This window comes from Epinephelus fuscoguttatus, linkage group LG10, assembly GCF_011397635.1.
Source record: "Epinephelus fuscoguttatus linkage group LG10, E.fuscoguttatus.final_Chr_v1".
NCBI lineage: Eukaryota > Metazoa > Chordata > Actinopteri > Perciformes > Serranidae > Epinephelus > Epinephelus fuscoguttatus.
This window is the reverse complement of record NC_064761.1, coordinates 44,469,048-44,491,202: the sequence shown is the minus strand read 5'-3', so window position 1 is coordinate 44,491,202 and position 22,155 is coordinate 44,469,048. Positions and strand designations below refer to the sequence as shown.

The 22,155-nt window shown below is 42.8% G+C and overlaps 1 protein-coding gene across 1 annotated transcript; it reads left to right on the top strand.

Annotated features, from left to right (window-relative positions):
- Nucleotides 1–2,051: 2,051 nt before the first annotated feature.
- nwd1 (NACHT and WD repeat domain containing 1) lies at nucleotides 2,052–22,123 on the top strand. Its single transcript, XM_049588239.1, has 20 exons — nucleotides 2,052–2,081; nucleotides 4,051–4,322; nucleotides 7,434–7,519; nucleotides 8,722–8,838; nucleotides 9,457–9,811; nucleotides 9,890–11,201; nucleotides 12,188–12,391; nucleotides 12,467–12,620; nucleotides 14,743–14,860; nucleotides 15,094–15,258; nucleotides 15,399–15,596; nucleotides 16,309–16,431; nucleotides 16,531–16,730; nucleotides 16,841–17,107; nucleotides 17,231–17,321; nucleotides 17,695–17,843; nucleotides 18,203–18,476; nucleotides 18,670–19,223; nucleotides 20,214–20,319; nucleotides 21,588–22,123. Exons 2-20 carry the CDS (start codon nucleotides 4,187–4,189, stop codon nucleotides 21,899–21,901), a joined length of 4,923 nt encoding a protein of 1,640 aa, XP_049444196.1. The 5' UTR covers nucleotides 2,052–2,081; nucleotides 4,051–4,186; the 3' UTR covers nucleotides 21,902–22,123.
- The last annotated feature ends 32 nt before the right edge of the window (nucleotides 22,124–22,155 follow it).

Genomic DNA, 22,155 nt, shown 5'->3' with positions numbered 1-22,155 from the left:
TAAATAAGTATTTTGACGAAGCCCAACTCTCGTAACTTTACGAAACTTAACCTACGTGACTTAAGGTTAAGAACGTAATGTGATGACGCCCACCCGTGGTTCTTTTTCTAAACCCAACCTAAATAACTGTAATTTCCGAAACCCAACACACATGACTTGAGGTTAAGTAAGAAACGTGACGACACCCCACCATTTTTTCCTAAACCTAACCTACGTACGTAACTTTAATGTCTGGAGACTAACCTACGTGGTTTAAGGTTAAGTACTTAATGTAATGACGCCCGGCCATTTTTTTTTCCTAAACCTAACCTTCATAACTTAACATTAAGTTCGTAACGTGATGATGCCCAACCATGATTCTTTTCCTAAACATAACCTATGTTACTTTATTTTATAAAACCTAACCTATGTGACTAGCATGATGTAATAACGCCCAACCACGATTATTTTCCTAAAACTTACCCACGTAACTTAAGGTTAAATATGTAACGTTATGACGCCCAACCATGATTCTTATATAAATAACAAGTAATAAAACACAGACCTGAACCTTAATTCCAAAACTTAAGTTCAGTACTTACTTCCCACCACTGGGCTCTGTAAATCTGTGACAGCAGCCATGTAATTAAGCATATGATTAACATCCAACAGCAACCAATCAGCAGCCTCCTCAGCTGAAGTGTGTTGAGCTGCAGTTCCTCTAACGTCCACTAGGTGCTGACTGTATTGAAGTGAATGAGTGAACCTTTAACTTCTCCAATGTCTCTACAGTTTATACACAACATCAGCTGTCAGGAAATGATGTCACTTCACTGATTAGGAGATATCAAAGCTGTTAGATTGGCAGGTGTCACACCCTCGTGCTACATACTGCTGCTCCACCCCTTTTGCCCATATTAGGATCTCCTGGCTCCAGCGTGTGAAGATGGTGAGACTGATGGGAGTATGAAGCATCAGCAGGCTGCAGCTGATGTAACGTCCTCGGAGAGCTGCAGGTCAACAGCTCTGCTTTAAAAAACAGCCTGGAGGTAAAACTGCAGAACAAACAGAGAAACAGGAAGGAGAGCAGATTTAACAGCATCTGAAAAACAACTCCTCTGCTGCTGCTTCTGTTTGGGATCAGACTACATCGCTGTTTTTACATGTTTAAATCCCTGCTGATCATTTTTCAAAACCTTCACCTCTGTTCAGATTGATTTCAACTGTTGGTTTCAGTTTGTATGTGTGGAAATCATCTCACAAACACTCAAAACTGTAATCTACTACAGTCAACATTCAGGCAAAGCCTATATAACAGAACCTACATCACTGGCTCATAACCTTCTTCACTTATGACCCCTCAGGACAAAGCCATATTTATCATCACAGGCTTTATTTGTGAGTTGTGATCAGCTTAATATCAGTGATTTATCTATTTGAATAATGTTTACAAGCCTGAAGGAGTAAAACTTTGCTGTATTCATTATATGAAAATTAAAAATATATTTGAGTAGCAGGATTTTGTTTTGCTTGTTTCTCACTGTGGCAGTTATCATGTGACAACCTAGATTCGTGAATTGCATCGTTGGAGTCTGGTCCCCAACCTGTGGTCAGTCACTGAGTACCATTTTTTTAGAAATGGAAATGACATTTGACGATGTAAATTTATTTAAAACAAACAAAACGTTATGTAATTGTATCTTGTGGAAGAGGAGGTTAACAATTAAAACAGACTAATAGTAATTTTATCATGATTAATTTATACATGAATCCCCTTCACAGTTCAAATGAGTATTTGAATATTTATGGTCTGTTAACATGACTGGATTTTATACAGACGCACAACTCACCTGTACCTGATGACAAAACTCACCTGTCTGATATTTGAGTTGTTTGTGCGTCACATGATCTCAGAGGGTTGTAACTGTGTAAAAGCTTCAGGTGCAGCTGATGTCCTTGAGCTCTACAGTAGATTTGTTATCCTCATTATCATCATCATCTTCTCCTTCGTCTTCAGTGTAATTACTGCGGAGCTGCAGCTGTGGGCGGTGGCCCCTGGGGGCCCCCCAACTCCCACAGGCCCTCACTTAGTAAACACTCAGGTGAGATCAACGTGAAGTGAGATGGTACAATACAGCCCAGCTGGTAAAGGTACTAAAACACACAGAGAACAGGAGAAGAGGATTTTTTGTTTTTACAGTAACAATACAAATAAAATCCTCGTAGGTCAAATTCCTGACCTCACAGCTAACACAAGGTGTTGGTTAGTCCTTAAAAAGTCTTTCAGTTTCCTCAGTTTAATTATTAAAATATTTGGCCTTGAAAGTCATTAATTAACATTACTCCTAAATTCTAATGTATGAGGTCTTAAATGCCACAAACATGTAAATGTCATTTATTCATCTTTTATTTTTTTTTAATCAAAATGAGTCAAACTCTTAAGTGGCAAACAGTTTGGTTTAGTATAGCGAATGTTTTGGTTAAGCAGTCTAAACGGTATTCTTCGTTAGCTAACAGAGAAAATTAAAAGCGTGACAGTTTAGGCAATATTTTAGTGAAACAGTTCAAATAGTTTGCTGCAGGTTAGATGACAGTTAAATAGTTCAGCTAACATTTTAGTTTAGCAGTTTCAGTTGTTTAAGGTAAGCTAACGGTTTAATTTCTCAGCTAAAACAGTTTGGTTCAGTTTAGCCAACATTGCAGTTTACCATTTCAATTTACTTCAGGTTAGCTAACGGTTAAATTTGATAGCTGAGAGTTTGTTTCAGTTTAGCCAACTTTTAAGTTAAGAAGTTTAAACAGTTTGGTTCAGTTTTGTAGATTTCTCTTGAGCAGTTTAAACAATATTCTTTACGTTAGCTAACAGTTAGATTTAGTAGTTTATCAGTTTAGCTAACATTTTAGTTTAGCAGTTTAAACACTTTGTTTCAGGTTAGCTAACTGTTAAATTTAGCAGTTAAAACAATTTGGTTCAGTTAAGCGAACATTTCGGTTAAGCGGTTTAAACAGTATTCTTCACGTTAGCTAACAGTGAAAATTAGGAGCGTAACAGGTAAGCTAACATTTTAGTTAAGCAGTTTCACCTATTTGTTTAAGGTTAGCTTACAGTTAAATTTAGCAGTTAAGTTGAAACTATTTGGTTTAGTGTCAGTAACATTAAGTTAAGCAGTTTGAATAGTTTGCTTCAAGATAGCTAACAGTTACATTTAGTATCTAAAACAGTTCGGTTCAGTTTAGCTAACATTTTAGTTAAGTAGTTTAAACAGTTTTTTTCAGGTTAGCTGATGGTTAAATTTATTAGCTAAAACAGATTGATTCATGTTAGCTGGATTGCATTTTTATTTTAACCATAAATACGTGTTCATCTCAGTTAAAACACAAAACAATTTAGTAACGTTAGTACTCGATGTCCATGTTATCAGCATTTCTGTATTTCATGTTGACATTATTTTATTTAAAATTAAAATTATTATTCAAAATTAAATTCTGACTCTACATTTGCAAAAAAGCAGCATGAAATAAAACATTTAAAACCATTAAAACCAGATGTTGTCAAGTTTTGTAGCCAATAAAAGCTAATTTATAGTTTGCCCTTTTGGTTTGTTACATCTTTGTCTCATTAAAACATGGATGTTTGATGCAACTTGTTAAATTATACAAATATCTTTCTAGTTTTAATGAGATAAGTTTGTATATGTTGTGAGTAATGTAAACCTTGTTAAAATGCAATAATTTGCTAGGTCCTGCAAAATATTATATTAAATAAAAGAAAAAAAATAAAAGACAATTTTCCATCATGTGAGCATTTGTACAACATACTGCTATGTGAAAATTTTAAAGTAACATTATCAATGCAGGACTTTTACTTATAAAAGTAATTTCACAGTGTGCTAATAGCTACTTTTATTCAAGTAAAACATCTCGATGCTTCCTCCATCGCTGGATAAGAAGCTAATGCAGGATACTTTTAAAGATGATCGGCAGTGATTAAAAAGGCCAGATGATAAAATAATGTTATGATTTGGTCTCATGCACTTTTTTCTTTATTACAAACCAACTATGCACTGGCAGGCAACCTGCAGGTACATCAGCAGGTCAGCTGGGAGAACTGGTTGTCGTGGAGGAAACTCTCTGAGGGAAGCAGACTAGAGAGCAGCTGAGGGAGGGAAGACCAGACGAGTGGAGCAGTCTGAAGGAGAAGCAGAAGATGGCGGAGCGTCCAGCAGCAGCAGGAGGACGAGATGTCACCCTGCAGGACATCCTGAGAGGACAGACAGATGGAGCCAAGAAGATGAGGAGCAGCTCCAACATGATCCGAGTGTTCATCAGCTCCACGTTCACAGGTCAGAGCAGCTCAGCTCAGTGCTCTCTACATAATCTAATATTGGCCAAATCAGGACTACTTATTATGTCCCTGTGCAGCAGGTCTGTGTTGCGCTAACAAGGACATTTTTTGGCCCAATTAAATATTCTGAATTTGTGAAATGGTGTTGAGAAATCATTGTGGTTGTATATCATCATACTTTGTAACCCTCTGAGAAAACTGCAGAAGAAATTCAGCTTTGTGAATGTATAGATCAGAAAAGATGGTAGAGGGGATGAGAACTAACATTTGTGCTCACATTATGTAAGTTAAATTACAGTTAAATTTAGTAGCACAACAGTGTAGCTAACATTTTAGTGAGGCAGTTTGAATTGCTTGCTTCAGGTTATCTAACGGCTTAATTTAGTAGCTAAAACAGTTTGGTTCAGTTTAGCCAACATTTGACTTAAGCAGTTTGAAGAGTTTTATTTCCGCCTCCTCACCCACACCAGCTCCCGTGAACATATAACCCCTGTCCTGCAAAACCTACACTGGCTCCCTGTCCCGTACAGAATAAATTTCAAGATCCTCCTCCTCACCCACAAAGCCCTCCACAGCCAGGCCCCCTCCTACCTCACGGACATGCTCCACCACCACACTCCCTCCCGCGACCTTTGATCATCCGACAAAAACCTCCTCTCACCTCCACACAGGACCAAGCACCAAACCTGGGGCGACAGAGCCTTCTCCATAGCCGCCCCTCCCTCTGCAACACCCTCCCTATACACATCCGTGACTGTCCAGATCCATCCACCTTCAAATCACTCCTCAAAACCCACCTTTTCAAAACCGCTTTTAACCTTTAACATTAGCTTTTTGTTCTTGGTTCCTCATGTGCCCTCCTTTTCTTTGTTTTGCACTATGCTTTTGCACCTTGTTGTTTTATATTGTCCTTGTCTTCTGTTTATGTCTTTGCACTTACATGTATGTACTTCTTTTCTTTGGTTTTAAATGTAAAGCGTCTTTGAGAGCTGTATAAATAAAATGTATTATTATTATTATTATTTATTATTATTAGTGAACATTTAAGTTATGCAGTTTAAACAGATAGATAGATAAACTTTATTGTCCACCTCATAGAAAATTTAGCTGACATTTGAGTTTTAAGCAGTTTAAACAGTTTGGTTCACGTTAGCAAACATTTTAATTGAGCAGTTTAAACCGTATTCTTCGCATTAGCTAATAGTTAAAATGATAGCGTAATAGTTTAGCTAACATTTTAGTTTCATTCGTTTGCTTCAGGTTAGCCTGGTAGGTTAAGTCTGGTAGCTAAAAGAGTTTGGTTTAGTGTAGTGAACATTTTTGTTGAGCAGTTCAAACCGTCTTCAGCTTCATACAAAACACAGAACACAGTACACCATTAAAGACATACAAATATACAATATCCAAGATGCAGTGGTGCACAGAGGCAGCGTTCCCTGATGCAGTCATTTTGTGTTCATTGCCTGTACGGGACAGGGAATAGAGGACTCCTAAATATGTTCTGGCTGGTTCTTGAGAAGGCCAGACGGGAGCAGCTCAAACTCTGAGTGTAATGAATGTGAGGTATCGGCAATTACATGTTTGGCCTTCCTGTGTACAGCACTGTCAGTCATATGGCAGAGTTGTTTCTGTGACTTGCCGATCACCTTCCCTGCAACGCTGACAATCTTGTAGAGCTTGTTTTTGCTCTCTGCACTCTCCGTTACTGCATTACATGCTGTAATGTAGAATGATATACAGCTTCTGTTTTCCATCTCAAGTAGGCGTTAAACCACAAAGCCTCTTGGCTTCCTGGTGGAAAACAAGCACTGATTGGCTCTCTTAAAAATGCTCTGAGGTTTCTTTAAAAGTTAACGTCTGATTGATAATTGTGCCCAAGTGCTTAAATCATTCCACTTTTCCCACAGGCTGGTTATTGATTATGACAGGCAGGATATGTCTGGCTTTGGTTTTGTTTGTATAAGAAGTTCTATTGTTTTGACCACATTCATTTCCAGTTAACTCGCCTGACACCAGTCCTGACGAGCAGTGACCTGGCTAAAGTGAACCTCCTCATACATGACATGGCATATCATCCTCATATTTAAACAGCTTGACATTACTGCGTCAGTTAATGTGATGCAGCTCCCTTATTGTCAAAGCACTATGTGCTGCATTTCTTGTATGAAAGGTGCTATATAAATAAAACGTATTATTATTAATATTAATATAATATCTGGCGGTAATGCATCTAAGCTGTATTGCACAAACACATGAGTCTAGTTGGCAGATAAGATGTATTTAAATTAATTTAGTCGGGTTGAAGCTACAAGGACTGGCTGTATGCTGCGCGTCACTTCCACCTCACAGTGCCGCTATCCTCGTCCATTCTTTGGTTACATCTTGTATTGATTACTGTAGTTCTGTCCTCTTTGGTCTTTCACTCAAGTGTCTTCATAAACTCCTGTTGGTCCAGAATTCAGCCGCCCGTATCATCACCAGAGCCCCGTCCATAGATCATATCACTCTTGTTCTCTAGCAGCTTCACGGACTTCCTGTTAAACATATCACATCAATGTAAAGACTCTGCTTCTCACCTTTAAGGCCCTTCATAACCATGCCCCTTCCTACCTGTCTGAACTCTGTCATATCTACACACCCTCTCGTACTTTGAGATCCTCTTCTGCAATCCACCTCACATCACCACCTGCCCGCTGGACTTCAGCCATTCTGCCCTCCATCTCTGGAGCTCTCTCCCCTGCGACAGTCACAATATTGACTCTGTTTCAACTTTAAATCCCGTCTGAAAACACACCTTTTCAAGCTGCCATGTTCGGCAAGATTTAATGGTGACACACACATACTGAGACTTGCCCTGATGATGATTTTGATGATTCATGCCTAATATTTATAATTATGATTTTTGTCTGATTATTTTCTTAACTTTAATTGTATATCACTGAATTGCTTGATTTTATAATCTATGGATAAACTGCTGCTTGTTTTTTAACTGTCTTGTGCTTTGAAAGGCACCTATAAATAAAATGCAGTATTATTATTACATATCTTTAGATTCCCTCCAGTTTATGTTTCTGAAGTACTTCTGACTGTGTTGCTGCTCTCTGATCAGATATGAGCAGCGAGAGGAAAGCGCTGCTGGAAAAAGCTTACCCAGAAGTCCTTGCTTTCTGTCGCAGTCTGGGGCTCGTGTTTGAGGTCAGTTCTTTTATGTGAAAATTTACTTAAACACAAAGTGACGCAGCAGTGATGGAACAAGTATTCAGACCCTTTTCTGCAGTAAAAGTATTAATATCACACTGTGAAAATACTCAACTACAAGTTAAAGTCCTGCTTTAAAACCTTACAGACATAAATGTACGTATTCTCAGCAGTAACAGTATGTATGTATGTTGTAGTAAAATGTTTTTCTGTTCTATATGATGTTTTTGGACAAACATTCAAACATTAATAAATATGTCAGATAAATGTAGAGCAGTAAAAAGTACAATATTCACCTCTGAGATGTAGAGGAGTATAAGTATAAAGTAGCATAACATGGAAATACTTAAAGTACAAGTACCTTGAATAAGTACTGTGTAACATTCCATCACTGTAATCCAGTAACTGATAATATGATATATCTGTTTGTGTGTGTGTGTGTGTGTGTGTGTGTGTGTGTGTGTCTGTGTGTCTGTGTGTGTGTGTGTCTCAGTTCAGGGGCTGCAGCAGCATTTGAAAACTGATTGCATCACATCAGTGCGACCAAGGCCGTCCCATTTCAAAGGTTCCTTCAAATGCAGCCAAGAAATGCAGCCTTCTTTCCCAGAAATTAAAGGATGCAACGGATGAATTCGTTGTGGCCCAGCCTATCCCAAGATGCATTGCACGCCCGTGACGATTATATATTAAGTGAAGTTAACTAACAGTTGTTAACTAGCTAACGGTTAGCTGTTATTAACATTACGTTAGCTAAAAGCACACAGCTTAAACAATCTTAGTTTAATAAGTTCACCTGAAAACGCTCCATCAGACGGCAGCATCTCCGGTGTGAATCATCTCCTCAAGTATTAAATAAAAAACATTTATATAATAACAATCTGTGGGTCCATGATTTAGGGCTAACTAACTTACAAACTCCGTCCTTCTTTCGTCAAGCACAGCTGGTTGCTAGGTAACATTTACGCCAACGGGATGGGGCAAAAACAACTGGTGATGCAACCAGAAAATCCTCTGCAGACAGGACTGTCCCATTACGGAGATTGTTTGGTTTGGCTGATGCCGTCTTCAAAGGATGTGGCCGGCGTCGACAGCGAAGGCCGCATCCTTCAAAGGCTGCAGTTCCTGAACTGAGACACAACTTATATGTGCAGCTTCAGTTAATACCTGTTCATTGATCTGTGAGGTCACTTCCTGTTCAGGTGTTGGATCTGCGTTGGGGAATTCGTGGCGTCTCGTCTGGAGACCACGAGGCCTGTGACGTCTTCCTGCAGGAGATCAACACCTGTCAGAGGATTTCAGCCGGTCCTGCATTTGTGGTGAGTCTTGCCTTGAATTATAAATCCAGATTTTTATTATCTTTATTATTCAAATAATAATCAAAGGTTTCCTGTAAAAAAGACACCAGGTGGACTTCTATGTTTTAACTGGCGATAAAGTCATGTATCCCATGATCCTTGGCGATTTGATGAAATTCTTTAAAACACTTTTTGACTGATATATTTCCGTTTGCATCATGGATTATAGATCATCTTATTACAGCTGCTACATAAACTCCCTCACACATCCAGGTGATAATAAAAACTTACTCTTTAATACAGCTTTCAAGTTCTCAGACTCTGCCTCATTGGAACTATCCTCGAGAATGATTTCTTTAAAGAGAACCCTGTTAAATAACTACAAACTTTACATCGTACACAGAGATGGAGATGAGCTCTTACAGTAACACAGATTTCCTCCTCTGCAGAACAATTCAACAAAATCAGTTTGACGGTTTAAAATCATTTTATTAACCAAAGTAACAATAAATCCAGAGTCACATATTTCATCTTTTTATTTGATGTTGGAGTGGAAGTAAAAGTGGAAGCACGTGATAAATCCAGGATTATCTATCAGCTCTTACTTCTTCCGCTCTTTATTTTTCTGCGGCTCCACAGGCTTTGCTGGGGAACAGGTATGGACACCGAACTCTTCCTCGCCTCCTCCCCGAGAAGCAGTTCGAAGTCCTTTTGTCCAGACTCTCCAAAAACCCCGAAGGCGTCAAGCAGCTGAATCAGTGGTTCTTGAAAGACAACAATGCAGTTCCGCCCACCTATGTGCTTCAGCCAATCACGGCTCACTTCCCCCACTACAGTGACCTCCGACCTGAGAGCGGCCCGCAGCGTGACAACAACCTCCTTTCCTGGCGTTTCACAGAGACTCAACTGTTGCAACTCCTACGTGCTGCCGCCATGGACGCCGAGGCAGCTGGTGACGTCACAGCAGAGCAGAAACAACACTTCTTCACATCAGGTCAGAGACGTTGTCACAGTCTGTCCTTTGTTTCAAAATGTTGTTGGGATCTGAGCATCCTCCTCTTCTCGTCCACAGTCACAGAGCGAGAGTTCGAGCAGGGTTTGTGGAAGGGCGGCAGTGAAACATCGGCTCTGCTCTTTGTCCGTGAGGTTCCCCGCCAGAGAGTGAGGGATGGCCCCAAACGTCTCGCTAAGTACATGGACCTGACTGCCGACGGTCTGCTGGACGCAGAAGCTCAGGGACTTCTCACCAGTCTCAAGTCCCGCCTCTACGCGACGCTGCAGAAGATCCTCAACCTGCACTGCGTGGAGCTCAGCAAAGGAAGCATCGACTCCAAACGCAAAGAGCACGCTCAGTACTTGGACAGTGTCTGCGAGCAGTTCATCTTACAGATGAAGGCCAGGATCGAAGCGGCGGTGGATTCGCCAGTGGAGGGGAGGCGCAGGAAGATTTGGGGAAGCATTGAGGAAGAGAAGGAGGAAATCTCAGACCGGGTGGTTGAGGAGGTTGAACAGCACACTGCCATGAGCACGGAGCTGTGCAGAGGGGTCTGTGGGAGGGAGGGCCTTCTGGGTAAGCTCTGCTGCGCCATGTGGGAGTCCACCAACGTCCACCATGGCCCGCTGGTGGTACACGGGGCTGCTGGGATGGGGAAGACGGTCCTGCTGTGCAAACTGGCGCAGGAGATGCGTAGTGTCCTGGAGGCCAGGGCGGCGGTGGTGATCAGGCTGCTGTCAGCTCGTCATCCTCATAGACCCGACATCGACCACGTCATCCGTAGCATCTGCCTTCAGGTCTGTTTGGCTTGTGGTTTGGCTCCGCCCTCACCACTAACAGCCAACACTCACCTGGAGCTTCTCCGGTTCTTCAGGAACATCCTCGCTGAGGTGTCCCAGCAGGGGAACACTCTGCTCATCATCCTGGACGCTCTGGATCAGCTCTCAGACCGGCATCACGCTCACAAACTCCGCTGGCTGCCCGCTGACCTCCCACCTAACATCCACCTGGTGGTTTCCATGGACACCAACAGTGAGGCGTTCGCTAACATGCGGCTGAAGTTGAGGACTTTGGGGAGTTTCTTTGAAGTGGAGCGTTTGTCTCGTGATGAAGGACGACAGATCCTGGAGTCGTACCTGCGAGCATCTGAACGAACTTTGACCCCTGAGCAGAGCACCGCTGCGCTGCAGAGCTTTGAATCAACCGGCTGTCCTCTGCACCTCAAACTGATCCTGTCTGCAGCCAAACGCTGGACGTCCTTCACCCCGCTCACAGCGACACACCTGAGCGCAAGCACACAGGAAATGATGTCACAGCTCTTCCTGATGCTGGAGGAGAAACATGGGAAGGAGCTGGTGGGCGGGGCCTTAGGATACATGACTCTGGCAAGGTGAGGAGATGGTCGTGTGACTCTCTGAAAACAGAGCTCGTGTTGATATTGAATGCTAATGCTAATTAGCTGCCAAGACTAAAAGCTGCACTTCTCTCCAGTAGATGTTTGTTTGTTCTCGTGTGTTTGTTTGGAGCTAACATGGCTCAGATGATGAAACAGTGACATCACTTCCGTATGTAAATATGGTTAAAAACATAGCAGTTTGATTGGCTGTATGGACACAAGCTCTAAATCTATGAGGAAGGAGAACCAAAAGCATTTTATAAACACAGCGAACAATCATAAAACCAATTTGTCTCAATTGTTATAATGAAAAAAAAAAAAGCTAAAATAAATTAAAATGTATTTGGTACTTCCATCATCATTGTTACCCCTGTAGAGGATGTTGAAACAATATTTAAACAATAATTTGGAGGGATAAAAATTACAGAAAATATATTGGAATAAAACCAGACAGGACAGACGCAGTTTAATTTCCCCTGCTGTTCACATTGTTTTTAAAGTTTAGGAACTTTATACATTTTAGGAGAGATAAAGGGAACACTAAAGAGTTATGAAAAATATGGCACGAGGAGAGTAGTGGTTTGTTAGAATAAAACAGAAAACAGAATAAGATTATTTATCCAAAACCTTCACAAAATTTGTCTCTAAGGTTTAACGCGTTACCCAGACTTCAATTTTTCTGAAGATGAAGAGAAAATATTTTCTTTTCCATAAATATCATTTACTATATCGTCTCTTGTATTGTTCCGGGGGCTCAGGAGGTAACCAGCGCCTTGTCAGGGCTTTTTTGCAGGTTGATATCAAAATATCAGATGTTTTGCCTGAAAGTCCTAAAGATAATGTGAAAAACTGCCAGGGCAGATCAGTGTGAGTAAGTTTTAATTCTTTGTAAAAATGTTGCCCAGAGGAACATGATCACTGTCAGTAATTACGATAACAAACGATAAATTTATAAATGAACTGATCATGTGACTCCTCAGGGAGGGTCTGCTGGAGGCTGAACTGCGTGATATCATGTCCCTGGACGATGATGTCATCGCTGAGGTGTACAGGTACTCCCTCCCTCCGACCCCCTCGCTGATCCGGCTGCCCCCCCTCCTCTGGGCTCAACTTAGACGGGACCTTGAGGATCAGCTGGAGGAGCGCTGGATGGGCGGGGTCGCCACCATCGCCTTAAACAACCGGTGAAGATGACACAAAATCAAGATAAATGATCATCAGGTCAAAGGTCAAATGTTTGAGTGTGTTTGTGTGTGTAGGCGTCTGTGCGAGGCGGTCTCGGCTCGGTATTTGACATCAGAGCGGCGGGGGCGGAGCCTCAGGATCCTGGCGGAGTACTTCCTAGGTCGGTGGTCGGGGAAACTGAAGCCAGTGGCTCTGCCGGGCCTGACGCTGCTGCTTTCTGACAGAAAGGTACTGACGACACATCTGACTGTAACCATGTGTTTACACCCACAGTGTCACCCAGCACCAGTGTCCCCAAGTTAAGTAAAATATTCTCTGCAAATTTATACTTCTGCTCCATCTACATCTACAGTTTACTGCACCACATTTATCTGAAAGCTTTAGTTACATTTTCTGACAAAAAGTAAGTGTTTATATGTTCATATGATACGATGCAGTGCTGTACCACTGATATATCTAATGCTGTAACTTATAAAGTGTCTAAAATTGGCTCAACACTGATGAACTACAACATTAAAAGTCTATTAGTGTATAAGTGCGGAGCCCAGGAGAGGCCATAGAGAGAAAAATAAGAATAAATAAATAAAAGCAACATTTTATTAATTTGTGTGCACAAGGTTCAGTTCGTTTCCTCAATTTAATTAAACCTTTCCCACGTTTTGTTCATTTGTGCGCACGAGATAAGTGTGTAGTAGGGGTGGGGGAAAATATCAGTAGTCACACAGTGCCAAGTATCGATTTCTTTATTATATAAACTATTAATATTATAAATACAAATTAAACTTTAGGTAAACCTACATGATTAATAAAATCAGTTGCTTCTTATTAGACCACGAGATATGTGTTGCTGCAAAAACATTGACTCAGGTGAGATCAGACTGAAAACTTTATTTTATTAGATAAAACAGATGTTGACGAAGTTTTCCTTGGGGACATTATTTGCAGTTAAAAACAGGTAATAAATCGCAATATATTTTATCGCAATAATATTGTAACACGACTAAAGTATCGTGATAATATTGTATCATGGGGCAACCCCTAATGTTTATACAGGAGGGAGGACCGTGACCTCAGTCCACTGAAGCCCCGTCTCCACCAAACCCTTTCAGTCCAGCACCTCTGGAACCAGCAGTCAGGAGTAAGCCTTCAGACATGGTACCTAGACCCTGGGTGTGTTCAGACAGTCCTCTTAAATGTGGGCGGGGTTGTTGTCACTCACTGCTCCGTCCAGCACTCGCTGTATTTCCTCATCAGCGGTGACACAGATGGAAGTCTGCACCTGGTTTATCGTCCACAGAACGAGGCTGCACGCCCACATTTTCACAACAAAATAGAACAGGCTGCAGTGAGAGTCTCTCTCCATGGGATATTTCAAAATAGCAGCTTTGTGCATTTAGTCCTTCTCAGGCAAGCTCAGGGGTTTAGTGTTGCTGTAGCCCACAGGAAGTGAGGATTAGAATATATGACCTTCACATAATCCGCTCCAAATGAATCTATATTTTTAAAGTCATTACTAAAAGTGTGTGTCATATAAAAACTAAAGTGATGGTCAAAGTTGTCACAGTGAAATTTAAGGTGTGCTGATGGATTCACATCATCAACTCATGCATTGAGTAACATTACAAGTTAACGTTCCACCTTAAAAGTTGCCGGCAGTCGGCCCAGTGAATGAAGTGATTTTTTCTCTTTCATTTTATAGTTGTAGTTTACTGATGTATGAACAGAGGTTACATAAAACCAGAGTGAGCGTCCTCTACTGACCAATCAGACTGCAGGGTTTCTAGCTCCACCTTTTAGTACCAGATCTGTGTGCCACGTCACAGTGAAGTAGTGTATAGCAGTAGAGAGTGAGGCTGAGGGGCTGCGAGTGAACTGTGCTCTGTACTGGCACAGTATATACTTGTCTTGCGCGCACAAATTAAGCAAAATGTGGAAATGATTTAAATAAACTGAGGTAATGAATTTCATCTTCTGTGAGCGAATTTAAAACTTCGCCTTCGATTTATTTACTATTTCATTTTAGTAATTTAAAAATGCTAAAGCCAGGTAATAAAAAAAACACCTTTAAAGGCGCCACTCTGCATAATGAGTTTCTTTTAATGCTTGAAGTACAGTTTGCTGAGAATACGTCCTTATTTTTGCTTGAATAACATTTTGAAGTCAGGACTTTTATTGCAACAGAGTATTTCTACACTGTGGTATTAATACTTTAACACAAGTAAAGGATCAGTGTACTGCTGCAGACATTCACCTGACTGTGATTAGTACAGATAGTAGTAGATTAGTTAGATACATACAGTGATTACCTGTATGTTAACGGTGTATTTTGATTGGCTGTTTGGTGTCACAGGTCCCGCCCCAGCCGCTGTGGTTTGCTCCAGGATTGGCTAACATCAGGAAGCTCCAGGAGCTGCCCTATCACCTGCTGCACGCTGGTCTGTGGGACGAGCTGCGACAGGAAGTCATCGGTAAGATGAGGGAGGAGCTTTAGTGTTAATATGGAGATACATGAGAAAGACATTTAAAACACACTCACAGCAGGTGCAACAGCAGAGGGAGAAAAATAATATTTCAAGTTTCTTAACGTTTAATTTTTAAATATAAAGTTTCAGTGTTGTTTCAGTTATTAGTACAGTTAGTACAAACATGCTCAGCAGATGAACTGATTAATTAATAATTAGTTTCCTGTTGTGTGTTTCAGGCAGTGCGGAGTGGCTGTACTGTAAGAGCAGGGTGTGTGGGGTGTCCAGTGTGATCCAGGACCTGGACCAGTGCTCCCAGTACATGGACTGCACTGAGACCAGACTGGTCCGAGACACACTGGTCCTGATAAAACCCAGTCTGGACTTCCTGGACGGACACATGGGTCAGTTATTCTCTGTTAATATTAAATTGTCTGTTTGTTTCTCTCTGAACAGTCGACGTGTCGTTCAGAGTTTAAAACCAAAATGAATCAAATTCAAAGTTAATGACTAAAATGTGACGAGTTTTTCTCTCTGGTTTCAGACACGTCTCTGTTTTACACTGAGCTGCTGGCCAGACTCTGCTCCTTGGCCACGCCTTTCCCCTCTGTGATTGGCCGGCTGTGTAGCCAGTGTGAGGAGTGGTTACTGACGTGTCCCGAGCCCATCCTCGTTCCCAAGTGCAGTTTCCTGCGGCAGCCAGGGGGGGCGCTACAGCACACACTGACTGGACTGCAGGGAGGTCAGAAACATGCCGTTTATTACTCTGAAGGAAGCAGAAGGTTAAAGCTGACCGAGTTATGGTTTACTAGATGGAAAATACATTTTGAAATAAATTCTAACTTTAATAATTCATGTTTTAGCAAACTGTGGGAGGTATAAACGAATTCTAATTCCATCAGCTATAAAGACAAATGTGTTTCAGGCTTTTCTTCATTTTCACAATAATCTCTGAAGGATATCAAATTTAGAAAAAAGAAACTGAAATAAGTGAACAGAGACGTCCAGTTACTGCAGTCAAACTGTGAGAATAATACGTCGCCTAACTCTCCTTTTTATTATTTATTAAAATGTTTACAGGTCCAATAACATTGTTTGATGAATAATAGGTTCAACTAGGACAAATTTAATTGGCTGATTCATGTTAATGTTGTCAGTGAATCTGCAGTCTGTTCTGAATACAGCTGACCACAGGTGGTTTCACAGAAGACGACACACCACTCTGTTTGACTTTTGTTGTATGGAAATGTCTTTTTGCTGCTCGTAAAGTTACTGTTGTTGTGCGCTGGTGATTATGGCTGGTCTGGAATCTGATTTATGGAAAATAATCACAATCAAAATCCTGGTTTTGGTCGGAAAAATTGATTTTCCTCAAGTGGTTCAGCCCTGAGTAACAGTGGTGTGAGGTGTGTCAGGTGCAGCAGCAGAGGTTTTACCTGTCGTCCTGTCTCCAGGTGTGCTGTGTGTGGACGTCAGTGTGGAGGCGGAGCTTCTGGTTGCGGGTTCAGATGATGGCGCGGTGGCGGTCTGGAGCCTCGCTGACCAGCAGCTCCTACACTCACTGCTGGGACACACCGGTCAGTCTGGCTTCAGAGAATATTAATAAATAAATATTAGATATAAATAATAATAATAATAATAATAATAATAATAATAATGTGATCTGGGTCGCATAGGTGCAGTTCTGTCAGTCAAACTGGTGGACAGCTCCGCCCATTGCCTCTCATTGGCTGCTGACGGCTCTCTGAGGAGGTGGAGCCTGACGAACGGCCAACAGCTGCTCTGCATCCAGGAGGCGGTGCCCATTGACTCCGCCCCTTCCTCAGTACACCTCCACCTGTCTGATCAGCTGATCTTTGTTTACACCAGGACACAGGTGCGACTGTCAGTCCCCGCACAGCGTTTACATTTTTACTTTTTTAGTAACATCTGCTGCTCAGCCAGTTCTCAGGTTCGTGTGCAGATCAGAGCTTCTTGTTGTTGCAGGTGAAGGTGTTGAAGCTGGACGGAGCCGAGCTCCTCAGCAGCAGCAGTGATGATGATGATGATGATGATGAAGGCTCAGTGGTTCTGGGAGTTCTGGGAGAATCTGTCGTGTGTCTGTGTGATTCTGGTCTGGTCAGAATATCTCATCCTGTTAATGGGACTCAAACTGTGGAAACCTCACAGAGACGTTTGACGCTGGTGAATTCTGTTGTGTTACAACAACGTGGGAAAGTGTTTGTGGTTTCTAGAGAAGGATTCCTCCATCAGGTTTGAGTTACATCCATAATCCTTAACATCCATTAAATCACCCATAAAAATCAGTGATGCACAAACGATGCGTCTGTCCTGTGGTAAAACCCTCCACACTTCTTCTGTTCTGTCTGTCTGCAGATTTCCAGGACGGGCAGACAGACAGCCGTCGAGTTTCCTCTGGTTCCCTCGTTGCTCTCAGTCACTGAAGATGAAAAAATACTGATAGCAGGTACGACCATGCTGATGATGATTTAACAGATGAAAACAAACAGTGCTAAGGTTTGTTGCGTACCATGTTGAAACAGTTCACATCACGAGGTGGCATGTGGAATTCTTTGGTATTCCCGGAAAACGCCATCAGGTTTCTCTCCAAACATATTTTCTGTTGTGATTTAAGCGTGCAGAGGTGTGACGGGACTGAAATAAGTGAGCTATGGTTCCTAACTTGGCCGGTCACACGTGGATTAATCTAAACAAAGTCACTACAGAGCATGGAAACCTGATGTCTGAGAGGAACCTGTTTCCCTGCGTGCATGTTAACGTTCTCGGGTCAGACTCGGGGTTACTGTGTTCCACCTGATGTGTTTTTGTGTCCTCTGCAGGAAGTGATCGGACTCTGAGCCTCTTTAACATCGACAGAGACTCTGTGGACGGATTCCTCGACCTCCAACACGACGACAGTGTTTTGTCCGCCTGCGTCTCATCAGACTGCCGACTGCTGGCCTCTGGAGCTGCTGACCAACTCATACGAGTAACAGACTAATCACCAACATACAGGACATGTAGACGTAGACCAGGCGTCATCAAAACAAATCCAGCTATTTTGCAGTTACAGCCCACGACCTGCTTCACAGTAAAACCTCTCTACCTGCTCAGTATTAACAGCCCTGCAGCTGCGTCACAGTTAAAGCTAATCCAGCTGCTTTATAGTAAAAACCCTCCTGATATATCACAGTTACAGGAATCCAGATAGTCGCCGGCTTCATACACCTCCAGCTTCATGACTCTCACTGCTAACAGCTTTAAAATGTATGTGAGTGGAGTCCAGAGCACAGACAGTCACGGCGGCAGTATTTATGTGTTCCTGTTTCTCTCCCTTTGTGTCGTCAGATCTGGTCGGTGACCACCGGTACGTTGTTGGACACTCTGTGTGGTTCAGACTCTCCCGTCACATCTGTCTTTCTGTATAATGGCTTTGTGATTTCGGCCTCGACGGCAGCTGCCTGCGTCCATATGTGGAGTCTGAAATACGACACCTGTCACAAACCCACCGCCCACGTCCCCGCGGGCTGTGCCCACATCGCCGTCACTAAAGACGCGGACTGTGTTTTCTATGTCCGACAGCAGAGCCAGACGGAGGTCATCAGCTGGAACAACAACACAGGTCAGTGCTTGGGCAAAGTTACAGACAAAGAGATGCTGCTCTTTGCAGTTTGGGGTGAGACAAATTAACCTCCATGAGCTTGTCTTGTACTGTTACCGTGTTCAAGTCATTCCCACGTGGAGGGGCACGAGTCTCACCATTTGTAACAGCACCTTCAGCAGGTGGTGAAACCTCCTCCTGGATCTCCCTGCAGGTTCTCTGTCAGAGCGTCTGGCGGTCTCTGCTGAGGTCTGTTGTCTGGAGTTAGCTCAGCACAAACGGCTGCTGCTCTGCGGCCTGACCACCGGCACTGTCCTCATCTACCCGTTAGCTCTGCCCCAGGAGACACTCTGCATCCCCCCTCCAGAGAGCCTCTCCAGGGTGCTCTGCCTGGCTGTCAGCTCCCAGGAGAAGCACGTGGCGGTGGCCTACGAGGACTCTGTGTGTTTGTTTGAAATCAGCACCAGAGACAGCTTCCCCACGGTGGAGGGACCTCTGGAGGGCTTCCCCTTGTCCCTCCTCCACGCCCCGCTGTCCTCCATGGCCCTGCTGTCCGACCGCAGGCTGCTGTATGGGACAAGCTGTGGGGAGGTGAAGCTGCACAACTTCAGCAGCGGCAGCAGCTCCGATCTGGAGCCTCATCGCAGCAGAGTGACCTGTGTGACGGCCAGTAACTGGGGGACCCACGCCCTGGTGGGCTCCGAGGACGCCGTCCAGAGGCTGTGGGCCCTGAGCCCGCTGGTCCTGGACCACACCATGGAGTACAAGGTCAGAGCTACTGCACAACACCAGAGGACAAGTTTAATATTTTCCCCACTGACCACAAATAACTTACACTTATACATAACTGCAGTCATCATTTCAACAGGAGTGGAAGAACTCAGAAATTTAACTTTAATAAAAATAGTTTTTAACAGTTCTAACTTCACAGATGAAGACACGTCATTTCATTACAATCGTTTAACGTTATATATCATCTGTTTATATATCAGCATGAATCATTTCCTGTGGACACAGAGGCCTGAAATGTATTTGTTTTTAACCATGTGTTCTCTCAGACAACTGGTTCTGTTGCAAACGAACTGTTCACATACTTGCCTTCTTACTAACTGTGATTCTGGAGTATCCACTAGAGGGCACACTGAGAACTCTGACGGATTTGCATGATGTTGACAATAAACACAGCAACACCAGCAGATGTGACGACACTCATGAGGTCACTAAATAGTTAGTTCTCAGATCACTGCAGAAGACGCGACAGCAGAAGAGTAGTGTTCATTTCGAAGGACGTGCACAACCAATGCTCAGAGCAGGCAGTTTTATGCTTTTCTTTGTTTAGGTTAAAAATGTAAGTGAATTCCAACAGAGATAAAAACTTAATTATACTATTCTCATATGGTCCTAAGAAAACTCCAACCAATCATTGCATTCGGACAATGCAACCTGACATGTTAGTTTTGGTGGTGCCTTGAGTGGAGCAACCACCGGCACCTGCTCTCATATGGCCGGATCTGGTTGTGTGAAGAACCAGAGGCTGAGAAACTGATGAGGTTAAAGGTCAACATCCACAGGAAAGGCAAATATTAAAAGATTGATTTGGGGGTTTTATGAATCGATATGGAATCGTTCAATTTAGGATCAATTTGAATCAGGAAATCGATTTTCTAAACCGAGCTCAATTTACCATCATATAGAGCAACACAACCTCCCGATCTCTTCATGTCTTTAGTCTGACTTTATTCTGCTGTTGATGTTCAGGGTTTTTTCTTCGAGGGCGTCCTCTCCGCTGCTTTCTCTGACAGCGACCAGTTCGTCTTCACTGGATCTCAGGACAGAACCGTCAAAGTGTGGGATGTCGCTACAGGTAAGTGTACTGATGCACCGGTGACGGACAAGTTTCCAAATAATGTCTGAACCTCCTCAGGGTTTTATGCTTCCACGAACCAGTCACGTTGCAGTTACAGTTTACATCCATGAGGAAATTCCCTCAGGGTCTTCTTGAGATATCACGTCCACAATAATTAGAAGAACACAAGGTCACAGCGACCTTGACCTTTGACCACCAAAATGTGACCAGTTCATTGTTGAGCCCAAGAGGACTTTTGTGCCAAATTTGAGGAAATTCCTTCAAGGTCCTGAGATATCACATCCATGAGAATGAGAGGGACGCAAGGTTACAGTGACCTTGACCTTTGACCTCCAAAATCCTATCAATTTATCACTCAGTCCAAGTTGATGTGTGTACCAAATGTGAAGATATTCTCTCAAGCTGTTCTTGAGACTTGGCGTTCATGAGAATAAGTCAGACAAGATCACAGTGACCTTGACCTTTGACCACTAGATCTAATTGGTTCATTGTTGAGTCCAAGTGGATATTTGAACCACATTTAAGGAAATTGCAGGCGTTTCGCGCAGACGTTACCGTGTTCATGAGAAGGAGACAAAAGCAAGGTCACAGTGACCTTGACCTTAGACCATCAAATCCAATCAGTAAATCATTAAGTCCAACTAAATGTTTGTGCTAAATTTGATGACATTCCTATCAGGTTTTCTTGAGATGTCACATTCACGAAAGAGCAAGAACAAGATGGAAACAAGGTCACAGTGACCTTGATCTTTGACCACCAAAATCTAATGAGTCCATTGTTAAATCCAAGTGAGTGTTTGTGCCAAATTTGAAGAAATTTCCTCAAGGTGTTGTTAAGATATCGTGTTGACAAGAATAAGACAAACAAGTTGACAGTGTCCTTGAACATTGACCTGTTACCATCAAAATCCAATTAATTCGTCGTTGAGTCCAAGTGAACGTTTGTGCCAAATTTGAAGAAACTCCGTAATGGCATTCTTTAGATATCATGTTCACGAGAATGGGATGGACAGACATCCCAAAACCATAACCTCTGTCTGTGTTGTCGGCGGTGTGGAGGCGTAAAAATAGGAAGAAACGTCTCCTTGAGTCACCAGCAGCTGCTCCGTCTCACTCCTGCCGTTAACCATCATTTGTATTTAATATTTTTCCAGTTCACTGAGCAGATCTGTGGCTAAAATGTTCCTGCAGGCGGCCATGCAGGACTGTGGTACACAGAGTCAAACTCACGTCGTCACTCAGCTGTTTGCATCTTCTCCCGTCAGGAAACCTGCTGTACGTTCAGTACGTCTACTCCCCCGTCGTCAGGATGGTGACCTATAGGAACGGCTTCGTGGCGCTGTCTCAGCAGGGCTCCGTCATCAGGGAGGTCTTTCGCTGCCCGGACCACATCAGTCCAGACTACAACCCTCTGAGGAACGTCAAGGCCCAGTACCGGGTCACCTCCAGGGACAAGAAGAACCAGGACGGCCGGCAGAGCTCCAGCTCCGACCTCCAGGACTACAACCCGGCCCAGTTCAACCTGAACCTGATGAGCATGCTCAGAACCAAACCCTCCTCCACCTGTCTCATACTGTAGGACACCGGGGCCCAAAGTGGGGCCCTAGGACCTCCAGGGGCCTCCAGTCCCTACAGCAGGAGGTTTCAAAAGACAATAAGGAAAAATCTATTTTCGTAGTAAATCAATTAATTCAGGGTTAATTTACACATTAACATGAATTTTATGTTATTTTTATATTGTGAAAAATTAATCTTTAGGTTTCCGTGATCCTCACTTTCACCAGAATTTAGTAAAACACTTTCTGCTGCTTGTCAAATGCAGCTGCTTTCATA